The sequence below is a fragment of the Ascaphus truei genome, chromosome 2 (assembly GCF_040206685.1).
Source record: "Ascaphus truei isolate aAscTru1 chromosome 2, aAscTru1.hap1, whole genome shotgun sequence".
NCBI lineage: Eukaryota > Metazoa > Chordata > Amphibia > Anura > Ascaphidae > Ascaphus > Ascaphus truei.
Genome location: NC_134484.1, coordinates 339,740,067 through 339,764,960, shown reverse-complemented (window position 1 = coordinate 339,764,960; position 24,894 = coordinate 339,740,067). Strand labels below are relative to the sequence as shown.

The window sequence follows — 24,894 nt, the reverse complement described above, 5'->3', positions numbered from 1 at the left end:
TGGTGTTTATGATTCAAATTGGAGGCTCCTCCTTGTGCTTCACTTACATGAAGTGCAGTTCTTTGAGTGCTGTGGGGGTTGTTTAATTAGTATACCTTGTGAGAATTTGGGAGATCCACTTACCCGTGTGCACCATCACGAGATTTAATTCTAATTTTGGTAGTGCTGACTGACTCTTTATCCTTATAATTAGAAATATATGCACAATGACATGTTACACTCCTTAAAAGTAGATTTTCCAGCATGCTGCCGATATTTTCTGTTATGTCTCTGTATGAGTATTTTTACTTAGATTATTAGGCATTTCATGCCAACACATGCTTTCGTCTTGCAGGTTTAAATAATTGCCTCTCTGACAAGGAAATTGCTGATGTCATGCGTTTTCCGCACCCCTCAAAAATGTTTTTGCTTCTTCCGTTACTTTTCACTTACCAGAAGAGCTTGAAGTTTCATCTTTCTTCTCTTCTTCCTCTTTATCGTTGCTCTCTCCTCCGGTTTCAGTGCCCGCTTCCCTGTCGCTATCTGTGTCCTTGGCTTCTGACACGTTGACAGTCGGCGTGCTGGGTCGGCTTGTGTTGTTGGGAAGCCGGCCCCTCCTGCGACCGCCGGGGCGCTTTGGTGGAGTCTTTATCCTCTCTGCTGTTAGAGCTGCAGCAAACTCTCGCGCTCCTTCCTGCAAAACAGAGCTCTATTAGTAAATGAATTCCGCCCGGCAAGCCATCGACAAGCTACGGTAATGCCAGGGTCTCTGAGGGGTCTTTACTCAACGCTGAGGAATGCCAAACTCAAATTAGCTCTTAAAAATTACGCACGCTGGGAACATGACGGCACAAAAGTATAAAGTATGCCTTACATGTTTTCTTGAGAAAGCAGCGACACCAGGAAATATATTGTGTCTTGTTTTAGGAAACGCAAATTATTTGGGGTGTTTAATGATCACTGGAATGATGCATTGCTTAACTCCTTCCCCACAAGCATAACCGCGGCCGGCCTCCCCAACAGTGCAAGGGTTGCAATCACACTTTCATCAACTGCATTTTACTGTGGAGTACACACTCTGCCAGCTTGCTCGCTGTCTGAAAGCCATGTATCCTCATGGAAAAAAATTGGACATGGTCTGTTTCATCAGTGGTCTCCAAAGGAACATACTAAAGGACTGAGATTGCTGCACTTATAGATTTATTTTTAATAAAATTACACACACACACACACACACACACACACACACACACACACACACACACACACACACACACACACACACACACACCTCTAAATCCTCTCATTGAAGCCTTTGCTCTGTGTATTATAGTATATACAAGTGATACAATGTTAGGTAAAAAACATATTTGAATGCTGTTTTCTGTCTACCCCTAATCTAATTAAGCGTTGACACCTAGGCAGGGAACACCCTGTGTAGAAAACCATCTGTTTGAATGTACCTCAGATGTGCTAATTAAGCAGACAGAACCACACTGTCAGGTGACTGTTTAGGCCCGTATAACCCCAGATAGAACAGCTAGTCTGCCTGCAGACCATGTCCAAGTGGCCCATTATAAGTGGCTTGACTACTGAACAACTCAAGTTTAAAAGGAAGTTCAAAAGAAGTGAGGAAGTGGACACCCCCATCTGGCCCTGATTCCTGCATTTGAACCACGCTGGAAAGGAGGATATCATCTATACCAGACTGCATCATTACTGCTATGATGCTGCCTTTACCATTTATATTTGCTGTGACTTCACTTCTTCTCAAATTATGCACTTCTTTTTACCAGCCTCAGTATGTCTCTAACTCTATTCATATATCTCCATCTCTCCTTCCTTCACCACTTCTCTGTTCACATGAACTCCTTTCTTACCTGCGTCCTCTGACACCACACAGCTATATCCCCTGCACTAAAAAACACCCATACAAATCATCCTCACACATCCTCTTTCTATCCATGCTTCTCCTCCTTGCTTCTGGGGATATCTCTCCCAATCCTGGTCCCTGCCCTATTCCTACATGCGCTCATCCTCGCCTGCCAATTACAACCTCTACTCCCTCCGGTGTCAACCCCTCCAACCTCATACCCATTCCCTTCCACCCTCCCTCCTCTCTCCCTTTCTCCTGTGCCCTTTGGAATGCTCGCTCCCTTTCTAACAAGTTCCTCTCTGTACATGACTTTTTTCTCTCTCACTCTCTGCTCCTATTTGCTATAACTGAGACCTGGCTCACTCAGTCTGACTCTGCTCTGGAAGCTGCCCTCTCCTATGGTGGCCTTTCCTTCTCCCACACTCCGCGCACTGATCGCAGGGGTGGAGGTGTGGGGCTCCTGCTCTCCTCTCTCTGCCGTTACCGAACCCTTCCTATTCCTCCATCTCTTCCTTTTCCCTCCTTTGAGGCTCACACTGTCCAGATCTTCTCTCCTCTTCCTGTCCATGTGGCAATTATCTATCGCCCACCTACCTCTACTCATCCCCCTTCTGCCTTTCTCTCTCACTTTGAATCCTGGCTCTCTTTCTTTCTCTCCTCCGACTCCCCTGTTCTTCTCCTTGGGGACTTCAATTGCCACATTGATGACCACTCTCTTCCTTGGGCTTCCCGCTTTCTTTCTCTAACCTTTTCTTTTGGCCTTTAACAGTGGACTGCAGCCAGCACCCACAAGGATGGCCACTACTTAGACCTGGTTTTCACTAAAAACTTCTCTCTCTCCGATTTCTCCATTTCCTCTCTCTGACCATCACCTCATCTCATTCTCTCTATCTCGCTTCTCCCCTTCTCCATCTCCATCCACCCGCCGGTTCTGCAGAAACCTGAGCTCTATTCACTTACCTGACTTTGAGTCTACTTTACGCTCCTCCCTCTCTTCTCTCAGCTCTGCTACAGACCCTGACCACCTGGTCAGGAACTACAACTCTGCCTTGTCCTCCTCTCTTGATCTACATGCCCCGCTTTCTCTCTGCTGCCCTTGCCCTTCTAACCGTAGACCCTGGCTAAATTCCCACACGCGCATGCTGCGTTCCTCCACTCGTTCCTCTGAACGCCTTTGGAGGAAATATCATACTCTCGCAGACTTCCTTCACTACAAATTTATGCTATCCTGTTTCAATTCTGCCCTCTCGCAAGCTAAACAAGCCTACTTTTCTTCACTAATCAACATGCTCAAGTCTAACCCACGCCGACTGTTCTCTGTCTTTGATACTCCACTCAAACCACCCTCAGCTGCCTCTCCTTCCTCCATCTCCGCTCAGGACTTTGCGGACTATTTTAAGGAAAAGGTGGAATCCATACAGCAGAACATCCCGTTTCTTCTTCCCATCCTACACCTCTTCCTAACTCTCCGCCTGCTTTCCTTGACTCTTTTTCCACTGTCTCAGAGGAGGATGTGTCGCTGTTGATCGCCTCTTCTCCCTCTACCACTTGCCCTCTTGACCCCATTCCCTCCCATCTCCTAAAACCTCTTGCTCCTACTATAATCCCTACGCTCACACACATTTTTAACTCCTCCCTCTGCTCTGGAACCTTTCCATCCTCCTTCAAACATGCAACAGTTATACCATTACTCAAAAACAGCAAGCTTGACCCTACCTGTCTTTCTAACTATCGACCTGTCTCCCTCCTGCCTTTTGCCTCTAAACTCCTTGAACGTCTAGTATTCTCTCGCTTGCTCCATTTTCTCAACACCTATTCTCTCCTAGACCCTCTACAATCTGGCTTCTGCACTGCTCACTCCACGGAAACAGCCCTCACTAAAATAACTGACGACCTCCATGCGGCCAAAGACAGAGGTCATTACACTCATATTACTTGACCTCTCTGCAGCATTTGACACCGTGGACCACCCTCTTCTCCTTCACATTCTCCATACTCTTGGTATATGGAACAAAGCTCTATCCTGGATCTCATCCTACCTCTCCCATCGTACTTTCAGTGTCTCTTCTGCGAACACCTCCTCCTCCTCCTCTATTGATCTCTCTGTGGGGGTGCCCCAGGGCTCTGTCTTGGGACCTCTTCTCTTTTCTCTGTATACACTCTCTCTAGGTGACCGAATAACATCTTTTGGGTTTAATTATCACCTCTATGCTGACGACACACAAATATACTTTTCAACACCTGACCTTACACCAGCTGTACAAACCAAAGTTTCTGAATGTGTCTCTGCTATATCATCCTGCATGGCCCTCCGCCGCCTTAAACTCAACATGGCTAAAACAGAGCTCCTCATACTTCCTCCCAAACCTGGCCCTACTACCTCCTTCCACATTACTGTTGGAACTACGATCATTCAACCAGTAGCCCAAGCACGCTGCCTAGGGGTCACACTCGACTCCTCTCTCACATTCGCCCCTCACATTTAAAACATTTCTAAAACCTGTTGCTTTTTCCTCAGCAATATAACAAAGATACGTCCTTTCCTCTGTTGCTCGACTGCTAAAACTCTGACTCAGGTCCTCATTCTCTCCCGTCTTGATTACTGTAACCTCCTGCTGTCCGGCCTTCCTGCCTCTCACCTGTCTCCCCTACAATCTATCCTAAACGCTGCTGCCAGAATCACTCTACGCTTTCCTAGATCTGTCTCAGCATCTCCCCTCTCCTGGCTTCCGATCAAATCCCGCATCTCACACTCCATTCTTCTCCTCACTTTTAAAGCTTTCCACTCTTCTGCCCCTACTTACATCTCAGCCCCAATTTCTCGTTATGCACCATCCAGACTCTTGCGTTCTTCTCAAGGATGTCTTCTTTCTACCCCCTTTGTATCTAAAGCCCTCTCCCTCCTTAAACCTTTTTCACTGACTGCCCCACACCTCTGGAATGCCCTTCCCCTCAGTACCCGACTAGCACCCTCTCTATCCACCTTTAAGACCCACCTTAAGGCACACTTGCTTAAAGAAGCATATGAATAGCACTGTGGATATTCTGAACACATGATACATAAATCTTGGCCCCCTGCAGACGCACTTACCAGAACTCCCTCCTACTGTCTCTGTACGTTCTCCCTGCCTACCAATTAGACTGTAAGCTCCTCGGGGCAGGGACTCCTCTTCCTTAATGTTACTTTTATGTCTGAAGCACTTATTCCCATGCTCTGTTATTTATTTGATTACCACATGTATTACTACTGTGAAGCGCTATGTACATTAATGGCGCTACATAAAAGACATACACAATACAATATATATATATATATATATATATATATATATATATATATATATATATATAAAAATAAACAGATGGCACACACATATGTGGTTAAAAGGTGCTTGTCCCATACAGGTAATGTATAGATAGGTTCCTTACCGAGTAGATCCAGGATCCCAAGATCACGAGGCAAGAAGGAGACAGCACACTCAAAGGTACAAAAAGCAGCGTGTATTCAGTAGAAAAACCGGCACATAAACCCGACGTTTCGGTCCTTGACACAGGACCTTTCTCAAGGACCGAAACGTCGGGTTTATGTGCCGGTTTTTCTACTGAATACACGCTGCTTTTTGTACCTTTGAGTGTGCTGTCTCCTTCTTGCCTCGTGATCCTGGATCTACTCGGTAAGGAGCATATATATATATATATATATATATATATATATATAAAATAAATCTGTTGCGTAGTATCAGAGAATACTGCATTTTCCCCCCACTCTCTGCGCGTTTGAATGTATTTTGCTTCCTTGTGTTGCCATAGCAACTATTTAGTAAGACAGGCGCACACACTCACAATTTTTAAAGGACTGTGTGACATTCTTCTCACCACTGAAACTGAGAAAATGAACCCATGATGTAAAAATCTGCCCAGTGCTTTTATTTTACAAAAATGTTAAATAAATGAACTCTGGGAACTTGCATCTTGCCAGTTCTCAGCACTGCCCAGCTGCCTATGGTAAATCCTAACACACGTTGCGCACTATAAACCTCCCGGCAGCGCTCGTAATCACTGCTTTGCAGTAACGTATCTCTATTTACAACAAATCATGTTATGTTCCCCAAACAGAATTGTGTGTACAATATGCCTGATTCTCCAATATGACTGGATCATTTATAATGAGAACAGGGACGCTATTGCATATAGACCAACTCATCGTTAACAATGCGGTTAAAAAAAAACGCCAAACAATTACAAAATAAGGCAAGTCTCCATACCAAAAGCTGGTAGCAGTGCGGCCCACAAGGTTTTCCGTCATTTGCAGCTTCATTGTTCTTCCTTTTGTAAGTATTGGGAGTGGCATGAAAAGCTGTTTATGAGACAAAAAGGAAACACATTGTCTGTGATTGGTCTATGAACCCTACTTTGTGCAATATATATATATATATCACAGCCCTCATTGTAGCAGTGCAGACATTTAAATAAAGTTAATTGTGAACAATATTATAAAGTGCACAACATTGCTCACGAGTTTTCTACCATGGAACATGTTAATAGCAGCAGGTTTTCACACCACAGAGTTATACTGCTCGGTTCCAAACAATAAGCAATCATGTCTTCAAAACAGTATCAATAGAGGAGATTTTCTTAGGTCTCATCTTGCAGTCTGCAGCTGCTTAGCAACTGTGCGATATGTAAAAGCAATTTGTTACTTGACCCTAAATAGTGAAGAGGTGATTTACAACCAGGATTAAGTATCCTTAAATATGGAACACGAGGATATCCCTTTACATAAATGCTGTAACAGCAACAGAAATATGTGGTGGTTACTGAATCCGACACAGTGGATGCAAGTGTTGAGTGTGCTTCTCCCTTTGGGTAGAAGTTACTGAAAGTTTTGAATTAAGCAAAATTACCCTGGAGCTGTACTTACGATGCAAAAAACAGTCATATTTAAAGCACCGCCTACAAAAGAGGGTATGGAATGAGTGAAGACTTTGCTCCCGCTGTACAGATTTTGCATTTGGTCCATCAATGTTTGGTGTGCATTCAGGCGGTAGGGCTCCTGGGAGTTGCTGCTCTGTTAGTTCCTTGTATCTGAAACAAATAACAAACAGGTTTGCTTGCAGCTCATACCTATTATTGGATCAATGTTCAAATTATTTCAACATGTTCATAAAGGAGTTTAAAACACTGTGTCAGACAAGAAAGAGTTAGGAAAGCACTCAGGGTGTCATCATCATCCCGAGCCCTGAAGATGTTCATATGAAGGCCATTGAAGTCGAGGTCTTACTCCTTATGGATATGTAAAAGATATGCCAACCCATTCATAGGCAAAGTAGGTATCACCAGTTAGGTAGCTTAAAAATCCACAAAAACGGCTTCATTCATTCCACACTGCACAGTGGTGAGAGATGGAAGAGAGGGAACACACACACACACACACACACACACACACACACACACACACTTCCTGCATAGCCAAAAGCAACTTTTGGAATTCTTCTAATGTCCTCTACTGGGCAGGAAGTGATCTCAAATCTAGATTTACATTGTCCTATGTCCAGTGACCTAACACAGTTGAGAGCCAATTTAATGTTCATGCCAATAGTATTACAGGGCTCTAGCACAGAGAACACAAGCTGTATACCATCTTATAACCCAGGGGCGCTCAACTCCACTCATCAAGCCCCCCCAACAGGTCAAGTTTTCAGGATATCACTGCTTCAGCACAGGTGGCTCAATCAGAGGCTCAGTCGATCCATCTCTGATTGAGCCACCTGTGCTGAAGCTGGGATATCCTGAAAACATGACCTGTTAGGGGAGCTTGAGGACTGGAATTAAGCACCCCTATAATAACCCATTGAGTTCCATGGGTGTTTGCCATCTGCATGGCCAAATAAATATTCTACATTTTGCAGAACATTTGAAAAACTACCTTTTTAATGTGCCTACAGAATGAAAACTATATAATAATTTTGTGCCCCCCACTTTGCCTGGTTTAGATGAATGTACTGTATAGGAGCATAGTCTCCCATTATAAAGCAATCAGTACATCCACAGGAGCATATTCACTTTTGAAAACCTTTTGGTCAGGTGCTCAATTAGTGCCCTTATCTTATGAAGTCTGTCATGGCCAGACTGGTCCCTAGGCACAGCAGTGGTGCTCTCACCAAAATGTAAACACCTTAGCAATATTTAATATCTATCCCTACTCTTTAAAGCGGTAACAATTGGTCTGGGTGACCACATCTAAAAGCAACCTGTTGGGGAAAAAAAAAAATATTGGGCAGAACGTGTGTTGTGTTAACTTGAACTAATGCAGTGGCAATAAAGGGGAATTTGTGGTGTCTAGTTATTAGGAGGTGCCCAGATAAGACCACTTCCTAGGCCCAGCCAAGGATCTGGAGTTACCTCATTATCAGATTCTTATGGTACAAATTCTGGATCATAGCCTAAGGGCACAGCATCTAATTAAACCCTGTGAGACGGACACTGACCAGCTTGAGGACAAATAGGACATGCTGATTGGATACTTGAGTATTGTCTCTTGGCCCCCCTGTTGATGGTGCTGATCATCTGATAGCAAGAAATTCGAACCATCAGCATCATCATAGCCAATATCAGACAGAGATCAATCGACTCTTTGACCTCCCCTGCAGGTCTTTTTTCGTAAGTTCAGAAATGGCAAGAAAGTGAAGCCAAACCGAAAAAAGTATACAAATAAGATATAAAAACAGATCAATGCAAGTGCACAACAGATTAGCTGCTATTGTAATCACCCACACCAAAGATATCAATAATAAAAAAGTTCAAAGTATAAAAAGTACATGAAAAAAAGGAAAGAATAACCCCTCTCCACTAACAAGCCCCAAAAAAAAATACTAGTGATGTGTAGCCTTTTTTTTTTTAAATAGATTTTGAAGAAATCTATTGTATCTGCCATCACAGTCTCCACGGGTAATGAATTGCACATTTTAACTGCTCTTAAAAGCCAAACGTAAAAATGTCCAGACTGGGGGGTTGGGGAGAAGAGAGGGATTCCTTTGTTGCTGGTGAAATCTATTTTCCTTCAACGTTAAGGGATGACCCTGTGTCATTTGTACTGCTCTTGGGATGAATAGTTCTTTAGAAAGCTCCTTGTATAGCTCACTGAAAATATTTTTACATAGTTATCGTATCCCCTCTTGGATGCCTCTTTTCTAATGTAAAAAAAAGTCTAGCTAGCCTCTCACAAGTCAGTTTTTCCATCCCCTTTATTAATTTGATGGCTCTTGTCTGTACTTTTCTAGTTCCATAATGTATTTTTTATGGAGTGGTGCCCAAAACTTAAAAGAAACTCCATATTCATGGTGTAGTCTTACTAATGCTTTATATAGTGGCATGATTATGCTTCCATCCATACCCCGTTTAATGCAAGATAAGATCTTATTTGCCTTTGCAGTTACTGGCTGACATTGGGCACTATTGCTAAGCCTGCTGTCTATAAGCACTCCTAAATCCTTCTCCATCAAGGATTCACCTAATATTGTCCCATTTAAAATGCAAGTTGCCGGTTTATTCTTTTTTTCTCCAAATGCATAATCTTACATTTATTTGTAATAAACCTCATCTGCCATTTACCTGCCAAAGTTTCCAGTCAATCCAAGTGCTTCTTGAAAGAAATTACATCCTGCTCTGATATTACTACCTCACATAATTTAGTGTCATAGATGGAGACTTTGCGCGCTATACTAACCTCAAGTTCATTAATAAACAAGTAAAAAAGCAGGGGTCCCCAGTACCGATCCTTGAGGTACTTCACTCACAACTTTAACACAACCTGAAAAAGTTCCATTTATGACAACTCTCTGTTGTCTATTCTTCAACCAGTTTTCAATCCAGGAGCAAATATTTTTACTCAGACCAATTTCCCTTATTTTGCACACTAACCTCGTGTGAAACCGTATCAAAAGCCTTTGCAAAATCTAAGTAGACCACATCAACTGCATTAACCTGATCCCTACTTCTCCTCAAAGAAACTAATACTGTTAGTTTGGAACAACCTATCCTTCATAAATCCATGCTGAGTATTACTAATAATTTTGTTACCATTAGGTATTCCTGAATATTGTCCCATACTAAAGCATCAAGTAGCTTCCCCACTAGTAATATCAGGCTTACAGGTCTGTAATTCCCCTGTTTTGATTTATCTCCCACATCTGCTTTACGTCAATCTTGTTGTAGTGAGCCTGTGGAATTTTGGTTCTTGAATATTAAATGTAATGGGTTGGCTATTACTGAACGTAGCTCCTTGAGAACTCTTGGATGTATGCCATCAGTGCCAGGTGCCTTATTTACTTTAATTTTATCAAGCCGCCTATGAACTTCTTCCTCAGTTAACCAGTTGTTCATTAATATAGAGGTTGTGGCTTCCTGGTGCGCACTATTTTTGCAATTGACTCCTCCCTGGCAAATACAGACGCAAAGAATCTATTAAATACCTCAGCTTATTCTTGATCTCCAACAATCTGCCTGCCCCTCTCACACTGAAAGGGTCCTATATTCTCTTTTCTAATATTTTTGTTGTTAAGGTACATAAATAACTTTTTAGGGTTGATCTTACTAGGATTGCTGCTTTAAGTGAACAAAAGTGATCAATCTGAGGGCTTCAGTGGCATTTTGAAACATTTAAACCTCCTTCTGATTTCTGTGGATTTAGTCCTTCCAGCCAAATACTTTTCAACAACAGATAACGGCCTAGAGATTATTCCCTATTTTTAGATCACTGAAACAATGACATTAATGAGCATAATACTTTGCAAACACAGCTAAACCATTCCTTCTAATCTAATGGTAGTATATCACTACTTTTTTGTTTTTCTGATCACATTTTATCATTCTTTTTTTCTAATAGAAATATTGAATCTGAAGGATAACAAGAAAACACAACACACAACAGTTGATAAAGCCTTATTTTGAATACGCACACACAAATTCAGACCTTCACTGGTCTTCAGCTCCCTGAAACAGTCAAAACATTGCACAAAACAAAATAAGGCAACATAATGGCTTGTTTCCTAGCATGGATAAGGTTTAACTTGTCGACAGCCAAGCAGGCCTGCAAAATCAGTGGGGGAAAAATGCCCGGCAAACCTCGGTGGCAGTGAAGTGGTTAAAACATGTACCAAGCCAAGCTCACTGCTTTCCAACATATAGAGAGAAAACACCTTGGCCATGTATGACATTTGTTTGTAACTTAGCAGAAGCCCGTTTTATACACGCGATTCTTTTACCAGCACATTTACTGTGCGGAGCAATTAGCCAATGAGACCTTTCCCTCTCCACTCCTCTCCCTCACCCACACCAACCAAAGGTACAGTTTGAAGGGCTTTCATATGGCGTCTTACTTCTCTTTCAGTTCTTCAGATGTGCCCTTGTCTGGAAACATGGAGGATATGGCTTCGAAAATTTTATCTGAGGGAAACTTCCGGGGTTGACGTGTCTCCTTATCTGTGGAGGCCGTAAGAACAGAGTTTTAGATAGCCTTGGGCATCAGGGAGGAAGACTGAACCCCAAACTGAAGGCTTATTGCCCTTACCCTCAATGTTGTCACCCTGATCTTTTGGCTTGTCGTCCCTTTCATCGTCTGGATAGTCATCCCCATCCTCATCATCTTCGTAATCACTGTACTGGCCCAGTGCGTTGACTAGCTCCACAAAGATCTCATCGTTGATAAAACCACACTCTGCAAAACAACGAAACCCTGTCACTGAGGTTCAAACGAGTATTAACAGAGTTTCATGCACAGGAAGACTTGGATTGAATATTTATTTATTTTTTTTTAAACTAGGATTGAAGCCGGGGGTCTCTGGAGCTGAACCGCATTGATTTAAGCTCCGGTCACCCCCCTGCTTCCTGAGATTTTTAACCTCCGTATGGTAGCAGCTCTGGCTGGGCAGAGCGGGGACATTGAAATGTTATCTTAAATGTCCCGCGGGCCAATAGAAAGCTGTGACATCATCCCTTGCAGCTTCCTATTGGCCCACGTGACCAGGAACAGGGCCAGTTTAAGTTAGCATGCAGTGCTGGAGTTTAAAAGGGAGTTGGGAAGAATATTGGATTATTGGTCTGACCATTTATTTATTTTTTTCTCTTCTCAGGTAAAATCATTTTTCAATTGTCTGTGTCTACAAATCACCCCCTGCTGTGTCTTAGTAAATTCAACTTGTAACTCTTAGCAACACTTGTAACACACCCTGTTCAGAAGAACCATTTGTTTCAATGTGCCTCATATGTGCTAATTAAGTTGGCTGGGCTGAACTTAATTCAGTCAGGTGACTTATTAGGCCTTTATAACTGCAGAAATGGCAGCTCTTGCTGTGTTTGCAGCCCATGTTTGAAGTAGCATGTAGGGCTGGAGTTTAAAAGGGAGTTCAAAAAGGAGTGAACAAGTGGACAACACAACACCTACAAGCCCTGAATCCTGGATTTTGAACTACGCTGGAAAGGAGGACATTATCTATTCCAGACTGCACACCTCAGCACTTAACTATTGCTTTGATGCCACCTTTACTCTTTATATTTGCTGTGACCTCACTTCTCAAATTACGCATTTCTTTCTACCAGCCTCATTATGTCTCTAACTCTATGCATATATCACCATCTCTCCTTCCTTCATCACTTCTCAGTTCACATGAACGCCTTTCTTACCTGCGCCCTCTGTCACTACACAGCTATACCCCCTGCACTAAAACACACCCCTACAAACAATCCTCACATTTTCTTTCCACGCTTCGCCTCCTTGCTTCTGGGGATCTCTCCCCCAATCCTGTCCCTGTCTTATTTCTACATACTCTCATCCTCGCCTCCCACGTGCAACTTCCACTCCCTCTGGTGTAAACCCCTCTAAACTCACAACCATCCCCGCTCACCCTCCCCCCTCTCTCCGGTGCCCTTTGGAATGCTTGCTCTCTAACACGTTCCGCTCTGTGCATGACTTTTTCTCTCACTCTCTCCTTCTCTTTGCTATAACCGAGACTTGACTCACTCAGTCTGACTGCTCTGGAAGCTGGTGGCCTCTCTTTCTCCCACACTCATCGCCCTGTTAGCAGGGGCGGAGATGTGTGGCTCCTGCTCTCCTCTATCTGCCGCTAATGAACCCTTCCTATATGGATGTGTGTGCCCTGATAAATCTGAAGGTATATATATATTTCGATTTTTGTGGAATCTACATCTAGTATTTTCTTATTTTGGATTCTGTATTGTACAATTTTATGTGGCCTGTTTATTTCTTGTTTTAGGTCTCTTTTGTTTAATGCGTGTAAAAGCCCTTTAATGAGCCGAGTCTTATTATCGCTGCTTTCTTCCTGATTATCACAGATTGCAAACAATAACCGTGGACTACATCATCTCCAGCCAAAGATAGGGAAGAAGGTTGCCCAATTTGTACCTCTAAAAGGGGATTTGTTACCAACAGTGCAAAAAGGTCATACGAAATCTGTAAATGAGGATCAAAAGCAAAGATGAACACACCAAGAAGCAAATGCAAGGCATGGGACTCTGAAACGGTCTCAACATGCAGGCAACGTACAACACAAAGGGAGCCACACAATCAGATTTGGGTTGGAAAGGGGTGTGTAACTGGTAGTAATGCGATGAATTCATCTCTGACCCCAAAGAGCTAATGTCAAAATATATGTAGACTTGATGCAATATACTAACGTTGAGAAAAGTATTAGTTATTATTTTATACATTTTAGAGCCCTATCTTGTGAAACTCACGGTTTAGATTTGACACTCAATGCGAGTGTTCATTTGCATGTCATTACCCAGAATCCCTAGCTGCAGTGGAAGCACTGTTTGCTAAACGATAATGGGGAAAGACAGAGATGCAGACAAGTGGCATTTTGATTAACTGTATTGGATGAAACAAACAAAGCTTTTCTCCTCCCTCAACATGATCGCAGAACTCCCCTCCTCCCAAGCATTGTTTTCCATCAGTATGCCCGAACATCTGAAACATGCATTTATTTAAATGTCAAGTACGAGACAAATGAATAATGATATTTCAATGATTATACCCCAACCAACTTGAGGGGAACACGTACCGTCGCTGTTCTACCCATGGCTTTAATGGAACACGAATCAGAAGTTTGCAATACCAGCAAGGGGAATGTAAGTGGAAACAAAACAGGTCCACAAGCAGCTGTGAACCAGCTATTACTAGCCAATTGGAGACAAAGGACTTCAGCCAAGGTCACACACAGTGGTGAAATCCGATCTCATGGCCAACTATTTACCCGTTGCATGCTACTGCAAGCCTGCAATGCCGGCCCGGAGGAGAGAAAAAAGTTTAATGTTTTTTCACAAAGTTGTAGACCCCAGGAATGGGATATTTCAACTGAACCAGTCACAAAAACTAAAAACTGCAGAATAAACTTCCCAACCGTTATTTCTTTTCAGATCACTGCACGGATAAGGTGCAGGGTGACTTTCAAGGTACAAAAGGTGCACTGAGAACTGTTGTGTATGTCAAATAAGTCATCATATTGTAAACCATTTTCTTAGGCCTTTAGTTATGGCATTAGGAAGATTGTATAAATAAAAGATGCGTCTTACCTCTGTCTCCATGCACCTTTCCATCATAATTTTTAATAAGTTCTTCAATGAAGGTCCCATCTTGGTCAAGAACTTCATCCCCCATGTAAGGAATGTTATGCAAGACAGTCTCATCTTCAACCTGAAGTTAAGGAGAAACAGACCAGGGCTCAAATTTACTAAGCGATGGTTCTCCATAGGACATCTTTGGGTGCCGGAAGACACTTTAAGGCCTGTTCATTTGAATGGGTGTCTAATGGCATAGCATCTCTTAGCAAATGTGGGCTAAAGTGTCTAAAAAGCCGTTAGTTCAAAGCGAGAGATGAGAACACGAAGATCACAACTAGAATACATCAATTATTTATTGTATTTAAGTAGAACAAGTAATTCTGTCCTGCCTAGCAGCATAGAAAAGGGATACAGGGAAACCGAACAGTGCTTGTGCCATGCAATTTGAGCTTAACCATGGTGATCGTGCCGCTACTGCAAAGCATAGGTGTAAGGAGCGAGAAGTGTTAATGAACACACAAGCTTATGTACCCAAGCCCAGAACTTTAGCCATTACACCATGTCTCGTATCCATGCAAGAAATTCACAGATTGCTAATGCTAAAAGGTACTTCTTTGCTTGACATTCAAGATTAACATTGCTCCGAGTTTAGATTATGGTGTCTCTCTTCCTTCCCCCCTCCCCCTCCCAGTTTAAAGTCACTATCAGGCTGGCAAATCACAGATTAAACACGAACCTCCACTCAACAAAAACTTCAGCCTACAGATTAAATTCTTTGCCAAGCGTCATGTTGAAAAGGAAATTAAATAAGGTTGGGAAGCTCGTTTCACCCTCGGGCTCATCATTGTAAAACTGGTCTGGCAGCAAATAGATCGGATTTAAGACTGTGCAGGCAAAAAGGGAGGTTCAGAGAATATGCAATGGCAACACTATTGCAGAAAAGGAGGACATGACAAAGCAGAAATGCATGTCCAGGTGCTCTCTTGCAAAAATCCATCTGTTGCTAAAAGCAGCAATCCTACCTATACATAGCCACTATGAAGTCAGTTATAGAGTAAGAAAAGCAGCAGCGTTATTCTATACAGGCATACCCCGGTTTAAGGACACTCACTTTAAGTACACTCGCGAGAAAGTACATATCGCCCAATAGGCAAACGGCAGCTCGCGCATGCGCCTGTCAGCACGTCCTGAACAGCAATACCGGCTCCCTACCTGTACCGAAGCTGTGCGCAAGCGGGGAGACTATAGAGCCTGTTACAAATGCGTTATTTACATCAGTTATGCACGTGTATGACGATTGCAGTACAGTACATGCATCGATAAGTGGGAAAAAGGTAGTGCTTCACTTTAAGTACATTTTTCGCTTTACATACATGCTCTGGACCCATTGTGTACATTAATGCGGGGTATGCCTGTATACATTATGCCCCACTGCCAGCCCATGCACTACTCACATAGCTGAAACAATTCCACCTCACTATGGCAAAACTACTTATTGCGGTGGCTGCTTGACACATTGCACGAAACAGAACCAGAGTGAACTAATTCCAGTGACATGTTTAAGGGTCTCCTCTGGACAATCTGACACCTATAAGCATGTTATATTTATTAGTTAAAGTTACACCTGGGAGTGGGTTTGATTCACTCTGGCTGCTCCCTTGTGTGTTCAGCGAGCGCCCCCCTTCCCAATTACCTTGATAGGTTCTGTGATAAGGACGGGGTGGGGGTAAGGGTAAAGAAAGCACTTGATTGACAAAGATGTCCCCATTCAGAGGCCCCCCAAAAAATTCCACTTGTAACTAATTGTCCCCATAAAATGAAAGCAGCCAAACATTTGCTATTAGCATTGTTAGATTTGTTTAGGGAAGCCAGATAGGTTGGTATACTTTTCTTTAATAAAAGTAGATTTTCTAGCAGGGTATGTAGGATTGCCCCCTTTAATAGGAAGAGAGAAGAGAGACTGTGATCGCAATACTTCAGTGTTACTGTAGCGGAGGAGGTAATATCAGTTTGCACAGCGAATACCTACCCACTGCCTTATTTACCCCAAAGGACACATTTGTTTTACAGGTAAAAATGCAGTCACCAGAAAAATCCCTTTAGAAAAAAGATAACGATTATGCCATTTAACTTTCAGTTTAAACAACTTCTCCATAGGAATAAAGATGTTAAGCATTTAAATTGTTTGGTTAACAAAAGTATGCATTCTCCACATTACAACTTACCATAAAATTCTGCTGGAGAGGAGACCAAGAATACATGATAGGCACAGAGGCGACAGCATTCAGTGTTTTAAGGGGGATGACCTGCTTTGGAAAATCTAAATCACTTGTCACAGAGCACTGAAAAGGTCAACAATGAGATATATATAAATCAATAGGTTATTTATACACATTATACAATAAAAAGGTAATTTTGTAAAAAAAAAAAAAAATACATAGACAAAAAGCTTTCAATACACAAGTGCTAATGATATGTTAAAGCAGAGAAACCCCAATCACCTATTTATTTACAGAACCGTTACCAAGGGGTCACCCGTAGCCGAACCCCACTATTATTGGTTCCAATAACCTCCGGGTTCCCGCAATTTTACACCTTTTTATGTGGCTATGTTTCGGGTTCTTTTGGGGATATCTATATGGCTGTCATCCAAGCCTCACTCCCGATGGCCAACAGGAAGTCGTGACATTATCAAAGCATGACATGGCAGCTTCCTATTGGATGACCCTGGAGGCCAACTTTGATTTTGCTTAAACTTGACCAGCACATCAAATTTAAATATCTTGGGAATTGGCAAAGAAAGAGAAATGAATCTCAATATGGGTGCTTCTAAAAACCAAAATGATGGCAGCAATATAGCTGATAGCTGGGATTTTAATGACCATAAACCCTATACATTGTGTATGTGGAAAAATATTGCTCTCGATAAAGCCTTATATATAGACCCAATAATATAAATGGGGAACAACCTTAGCTAGGAAGACAGAAGTAAGCCCACATATAAGTAAACTTACACTATAAACCAAGCCAGAGACCCCTAGATCTAAAGGCTGGAGCACTATAAAATCCCCACAAACACAATAATAGCAATGAATGGCAAGGAAATGAGTATGAACTCACATGTAGTAATCCTTGAAGGTCTCCAGCAATCCCAGAAATGGCGTGCGTCGATCCAATAGCCAGGAACAGGAACAAACAAAAAGTGATAGCGCACTATCACTTTTTGTTTGTTCCTATCTCGGGAATTGGGCCAAGTTTCAATTATCCAAAAAAAGATACATTCAAAAACTAGAGTGGGGGGTTAGTACTTCAAGACATCCCTATTTACCAACATTTTGAAGTTAGAGCAAGCTTAACATTTATTTTTAGTTTTCTATATGTAATCCAATATGATGTGCTCTTGTTTTTAGTAAAGGGTTTAAGATACTTGAACTATACTACATAAAGCATACAAGAACTAACTCCGTTTTAGGTACTGGGGGTTGGCACATTATTCCTTAGCGCCTAAAGATGCATGTGGCTGTTACAATGCTAATGGGACAGAACTGTACGTATGTGCCCTAGTGGGCATGTCATTCTTGTCTCTAATTTGATGCCCGCTCTTAGGCTAGACATTCTCCTTTTAGTCTGTTTCATTCTGTACAGTGATAGGATATCAAGCTTCCTGATTATTTCTGCATTTAACTAGGGAAACATTTAGCCTCCATAAAAGTAACAATGCATCCTGTTGTATGACTGCTATAAAAGCATGACCAGTGGCTAGCCAGGGATACAATACATTTTACTGGATCTTTAGAGACTAGAAGTGTTACCCTGGGAACAATTGCGATGGCCAAGCAGTAAAAGAGCTTATTTTGTATTTCATGATGTTGATTTTGCTGACAAACAATTTCATCAGCCTCATTTTTATTTGTAACAAAGGAAAAAAGTATGTTAAAGACCAAAATAAATGTTTTAAGTGATTATAACAGATAAAAATACCACTTGTGAGCACATTCACATCTTAGGCCTGGGACATAGTTATTGGAAGCTCGCTGAGGCGCGCTCCTGCTCTGCCTCGCTGAGGCGCGCTCCTGCTCTGCCTCGCCTGCTGAAAATGGGGCTTTTTTCTGTCTTTGCAGGCGAGGCAGTGAGCGCGCTCAGGGGGCGGAGCAGAGGCGTGCCAGGAGGCGGAGCTAGTCCCCCGCTCCCATTGGATGGGAGCGGTCACGTGACCGCTCCTCCGCTTCCCCGAGCGGCAAATTTCAAACCTGCCTGTCTGTTCCAAGTTTCTCAGCCTCCGCACACATCAGCGCGCATGTGGAGGGGGAAACTATAGCCGCACTGATGACAGATGCAGGGGCTTTGTGCATCTGTCCCAGGCCTTAGAAAGATCTGTCACCCTGCATGTCCCCGTTATCTCTTAGAATACAATGCTTCCACTGCAGCCAGGGATTCTGGGTAATTACAGGAAAATGAGCACAATGTGTCACTCTACTTCTTATCCATTTTAACATGGAGCCCTATACGCTTATGCCGGCCATATTACACAGCTTTTCATCACAGCCTGGGCTAAAGAAGTGCAGAGCCAGTAAACCTACTCACAGACAGATATTCCGACCTTCTGGGTCTCATGGGTGTGAGGCTGGTTATACTGGCTTTGTGATGTCAAGCCGGGATAGGTTTCAGCCGCACCTTAAAATGTGACGCTACAACTAATTTTTCCATTTGCATTGGTTCTATGGCAGCCAAATGCTTTGTGTTCGGGTTGGGGGAGAGAAGGGGGGTGGAGGGGGGTGGGGGGGGGGGGAAAGACTTATGATTTTAACCCAATCCCTTTGTGATAAGACTGTGAATCTTTGTATCTACAGGTAAACACACATCACGAATCTACCAGCTCACAGTGGTGAACAAGAACAATCTCATCAGAATGTATTTCATAGGACCAAGGCAAAAAAAAAAAAAACCTTTAATTTTGCATAGGACATGGTTAAACTTTTCACTTGACTGGCAATTTTTTTAAAGCTATCCAATGACACCGGCACTTTTTTGCCAACTCCATGGGACTGCTCCTCTAAATTCAACGAGGGAAATTCAAGAAGATACGGTGAGATGCTTGGAGGTGCTATGGGCATATTTTATTGGATTACACAACCACATTTTAGGTTTCCCTCTGTTTTATCAGCTTGCTGTTGAAACGTGAGCTGTGTGAAGTTTTATTTTCTGAAATGCTAAAAATATATGTCTCCGCGCTTCTCCTCCGGGTATTGATGCTTGAACATGGACAGACAGACTGTTTGGAGGAGGTGGCGTGACCTCCATGTTCCTTTTACTTTGGTGGTGGCTCTACATATTAGGCAGATCTTGACTTGTCAAAATGATACAGGCTCCTCCGTAAAAAAGAGGGTAACATTTGGGCCCAGAACAATGCCGAAATGTCTTTTTTTGTGTTGTTAAAAGTGTTGGAACCAGTTACCAAGCCATAACAGGTCATTTCAAGAGAGAACGAGTTGCTAGTAATGTGGTAGGAATGCGGACTAACCTCCCTGGTCCCCCGAAGAGAGCTGACAGAAGTCATAATGTGCACAGGCTGGATCCTGCGCTGCTTCCATTCATGGTTTAAAATCTCCGTTCGTTCCAGGATCTTTTGGCGATTAGAGTTGAACATGCTCTGGAAAACAAGGGATAGTTTTGTACTTGCAGTCGCAGTAAAACACTTTATTTACCAACTATCCAGGTTTTCCCTTTGTCAATCATAACCGTGTTTCTCTGCTGGGAAATCCTCCGCTAGAAAAAAAACTGGCGTCAAATAAGAATTGCGGCGCTCACTAAAAAAAACCAGCATTTTTGTTGGCAAAACCCAATGAAAATGAACGTGTAGCAAAATATGGCAATACTGACCAAACGTGCTATATATTTTGAGAACGGAGAACTGAGACTTGTAAATGTATTAGCTACTAAACATACACAATATCATATATCCTTAATAATCTACACTCTATAGCTTTACTCCTTTACAAAACCCCAGATTTGGTTAAAAAAAAATATGGCGTTTTGATCATTATTGAGGGTGAATATTCAAGGCGAAACAGAAATGTAATCAAACAAGAGTATACTGCGGGATCCAATAAGCACGGATGCGGGGTTTCTGACCGCTACCGTCAGATCACGGCGATTAGCGTATCCCGGCCTTGAATATCTTGTTGAATATGCTGCAAAGGATATTCCCAGTGCTGTAGAAGAGTTCATCCCCATACATATACACGAGACTAACATTTTCTCCAGGACAGGGAAGCAGCTGCAGATTACATTGCAGCAAAACATGTGAAATCTTACATGTTTTTTTGTTTTAAATAAATCAGTTCTGCAGTATTAGATAATAGTGACTATTTTTGTTTTTATTCAACTCAATGCCATTTTAAGAAGTTTTAATGCATTCTTTGATTTCTATAGCAGGTTTTAACCCACCTATGAAGCAGTGCTAGATCTTTGCAACACTTTCCTGTTTGGAATAATTTGTTACAAATATTCCCAGCCGTTTGAGCTGCAAACTATAACAATATATAATGTTACCATAGCAATATAAGGATACGTTGTAGCTGCTGAGTGACACTGACTGACAAATCCATTATGTTAGGCACACAAGCAGGATTTTGACAGATTTATAACAGGAGCATCAAACGATAGCCAGCTCAGGTAATAATGTGGAATTATACACTGCCACGTGCTTTACATATGAAAATTAAAACAAAAGTTGAATTGCTGCTTTAAAGGAGCAATTTGTGTCGTTTTTCATTGTTTTTTTACCACAGGTTTGAAGCAGGGGGTCTCCAGAGCTGAAACCCATTCATTTCAGCTCCAGGAACCCCCTGCTTCCGAAGATACTTACCTCTGTAGGAGGGTGCCGGTAGTCGCTCCAGCTGAGCTAGCCAGGGTTTAAAGTTTAAAGCTACCCCACATCACGCGGGCCAAAAGGAAGCCAAATGTGATGACATTACGGCTTCCTATTGGTCTGCAGGGCGCGGGCGCTTAGAAACTCTGCCATTACGTGAACCCTGGTAGCCGAGCACAGTGTCTACCGACACCTCTTATGAATGTATCTCCTGAAGCAAGGCTCCCCTGTAAAGGGTACCCAGGCAAAATTAACCATTTACCCGGCCGGTTACGCGGACAGCACTTGCTTGCAGGGTGAGGAAGTCCGCGGTGTTATATGGGAGCAGCAGCAGAGGTCCTTGTGGCGGCAGCAACAGAAGTCCGTGTTCAGCCGGCAGGAGTAGCAGCAATACAGCACAAAGCTGATACCAGTGGGAGCCGGGGAACTATGTGACGGGAGGAGCCGAATGTCCAATAGGAACACTCCTGCTCTGGTCACATGGTTCCCCGGCTCCCACTGGTATCAGCTTTGTGCTGTATTCCTGCTACTCCCGCTGGCTGAACACGGACTTCTGTTGCTGCCGCCGTCACCAGGACCTCTGCGGTCCTCCTCACCTTCCGTCGCTGGCTGCAGGTAAGTGATGAAGTATTTTCTGCTACTCCGAGATTACCCGGCCCGGTTCCAGCCCCCTGCTGCCGGGTCCGGGTAGCTGAAAAAGTGCCGGGTAATTTCCGGGTAGTCGGTACATCACTACTCCCCGGAGATAAAATTAATGGGGTTCAGCTCTAAAGACCCACAACTTCAATCCTATGTAAAAAAAAAAAAAAAACATTTCAATTATTAGGATACTTTATACAGGCCAAACCGACTTTACAGGCTGATCCGTATACTGCACTACCATATTCCTTGTCCATTTCCTTTTTTTTAAACTTATATTTTCATTAAATGTTTTTCACACAAACGGGAAGAGGCAGGATACAAAAAATAAAAAGGGAAGGGGACGACGACAACCATTTTGTATCAAATTTCTTATAAGCAACAACAGTCACATGTCATATCATACAACATTTGGAAAACACCATATATTACATTCAGCACTCCCATATACTCTCTCCCTTCCGGAGCGCACCCCTATCCAGCAACCCGGGAGCGCACCCCTATCCAGCATCCCGGGAGCGCACCCCTATCCAGCATCCCGGGAGTGCACCCCTATCCAGCATCCCAGGGCTCCCAGACCCCATCATACTTCCTAGTGCTGTGATTCAGAAATTAGGTAAGTTTCTCCATTAATTGAACATCATTGACCCTTCTAATAACCTCTCTTCTGGAGGGCGGGGGTGTCTTTCCACGCTGCTGCTACAGCGCATATAGCTGCTGTTAGTATATGCAGGATCAATCTTTGTGTATGATGATTCACATCTTCCATAGGTTTAGCCAGAATAATCAGAGTTTTGTCTAGTGGGATTTTGATGTCAGTCACATCTTTTATTAGTTTCAAAACTGTCCTCCAATACGCCTGCATTACTGGGCAATACCACCAGATATGTGCCAAATCTCCTAATTGTCCACAACCCCTCCAGCATCTGTCCGAGGTTCCCGGGAACATTTGCTTTAATCTTTTGGGGGTGTAGTACCACCATAACAAAATTTTATATATATTCTCTTTTATTCCCGTACATATAGAGGTTTTACACACATTCTCCCGAATATCTTCCCAGTCCTCCCTTGTTATTTCAGTCTGGAAATCCACAGTCCTTGTCCATTTCTTATGTGTATATATATATACCTTTACTTCATCCGCTCGTCTGAAGCGCTTGAGTTGCCTCAAACGCATGTACTCGGATTTCACGCGCTTCCGCCAGCACACCGGCCCCTTCTCAGATTTCTTGCCCGTCTGGCCCATGATTATCCTGCAACAAGATATATAAAAATGGGAGATTTAGGACTCCTGTAACGAGGCGATATCCAATGCAACGCGGACTGCACTTTGCCAAATGAGAGAGAACATGATACAAAGGGTTTAGGACATTCAATTTTCAGGCTCGCACAAATAAATCAAAGCATATTTTTTGTAGAGATAGAAAGTATAAACAGTGAAGATGAAATGGAGCTAAATTCTACCCCTGGCAATATTATTTTCTAATTGGTTTTGAAGTGTGTGTGTGTGTGTTTATACACACACACACACACACACACACACACATGTACGTACACGCACATATAATCATATACCATGGCTAAAAAACAATTGAAAAAACAACATTGCAATGAGCAGAATTTTAGCTCCATTTCATTGTGTCTGTGTGTGTGTGTGTGTGTGTGATTATATATGCGTGAGAGTGTGTGTGTGTGTGTGTGTGTGTGTGTGAGAAAACAAGAAAAATACCAGCGCTCTAAGTGCAATAACTATCACAAGTGAATAATGTAACCATTCATATACATAAATCCCTGTGCATATGTGAAACAACTCAATAGGAGCGAGTCTCTGTAAAAAGTCACACTGAACAATAAAGTACTTGCAGCTGGTAAGAAAAATATCCAAACCGATACGAGTATAAAAAATTCTCGGGTAGTGATATAGCAATTAGCAGAGAAGGTTGGGCGGCAGCTCTTCAAACGAATCACCCACGTCGAATCTTGATTAGAAACGAAACGACAAATGCCCACTCACAATTTGTCAGATAATAACAAGCATTAAGAGGTATCATTCGAATCACCCGGACCGGCTGATGTATTCCAGTAAAGCAGTGATGATTGCGAAGCCTGCAAAGTTACTATAGCACTACAGGCAAGGAACCTGCTTTGCTGGAATACATCAGCCGGTGACTCGAATGATAACTCTTAATGCTTGTTATCTGACAAATTGTGAGTGGGCATTTGTCGTTCCGTTTTGAATAAAATTGTTATTTTTGTACATTTACGCACTATAGAGTGTACGCTCTTCCTTTTTGAGATTATATAACACGCACATACACAAACTGAACCAAACCACACACACACAGACACACACTTCTCATCTCTATTGACATTTGTTAAACCTCTTGCAGGTCATTTTCTCTTAACCACTTTTGTTTTTTTCAAGGTCAAGAGTAATTTCTGAAGATACCTCGTTTACATCTCTGCCCAGCAGACAATTAGACGTTTGTACATACTATTCAGTAAAACAAGATCATACTTTACAATTATTGTTTTAAAAGCAGAGAATCTCCAAAAGTCGTGTTCAGTAGCTAAACTTTTTAGGGTACAGGGAAAAATTCACCCCCCCCCTTAATTTCACTGTTACTGGAAAACAAAATATATCTGTGTGTTTTTCAACCAACTACATGTTCTAATATACCCTGGAGCCTCATTCATTGATCGCCACGATGACCTGTTGAACAGAGCTGACCACTGTGTACTCTTCCTCAACATGGAGATCATTACCTGAAAACCACGACGCAACTAAAGAACGAATCGTTTGTGTTCTAAATGGTCACCCCCCGGATCGTGCTCTATAAAGCAATGCTATTTTGAGGGGAAAAAAGGCTGATCAGTTCCCGTCAATGATTGTAGCGGATTGTCTCCATCCATGTTCATAAATCCCCGGTTGATTAACACGCACAATAGTATG

At 42.5% G+C, this 24,894-nt stretch overlaps 1 protein-coding gene across 8 annotated transcripts in view; it reads right to left on the bottom strand.

The window, feature by feature from the left end:
• Window positions 1–24,894, bottom strand: part of EZH2 (enhancer of zeste 2 polycomb repressive complex 2 subunit) — a 59,109-nt gene that overhangs the window by 14,949 nt on the left and 19,266 nt on the right. For all 8 annotated transcript variants that reach the window (XM_075586735.1, XM_075586732.1, XM_075586738.1 and 5 more), the window contains exons 2-10: window positions 23,071–23,194; window positions 19,953–20,081; window positions 16,657–16,773; window positions 14,444–14,564; window positions 11,424–11,570; window positions 11,233–11,335; window positions 6,777–6,940; window positions 6,121–6,212; window positions 433–673 (exon numbers count right to left, since the gene is read on the bottom strand). In XM_075586735.1, coding sequence (XP_075442850.1) covers window positions 433–673; window positions 6,121–6,212; window positions 6,777–6,940; window positions 11,233–11,335; window positions 11,424–11,570; window positions 14,444–14,564; window positions 16,657–16,773; window positions 19,953–20,081; window positions 23,071–23,187 — 1,231 coding nt within the window. In that variant the 5' untranslated portion in view covers window positions 23,188–23,194. The remainder of the gene's footprint in view (window positions 1–432; window positions 674–6,120; window positions 6,213–6,776; window positions 6,941–11,232; window positions 11,336–11,423; window positions 11,571–14,443; window positions 14,565–16,656; window positions 16,774–19,952; window positions 20,082–23,070; window positions 23,195–24,894) is intronic.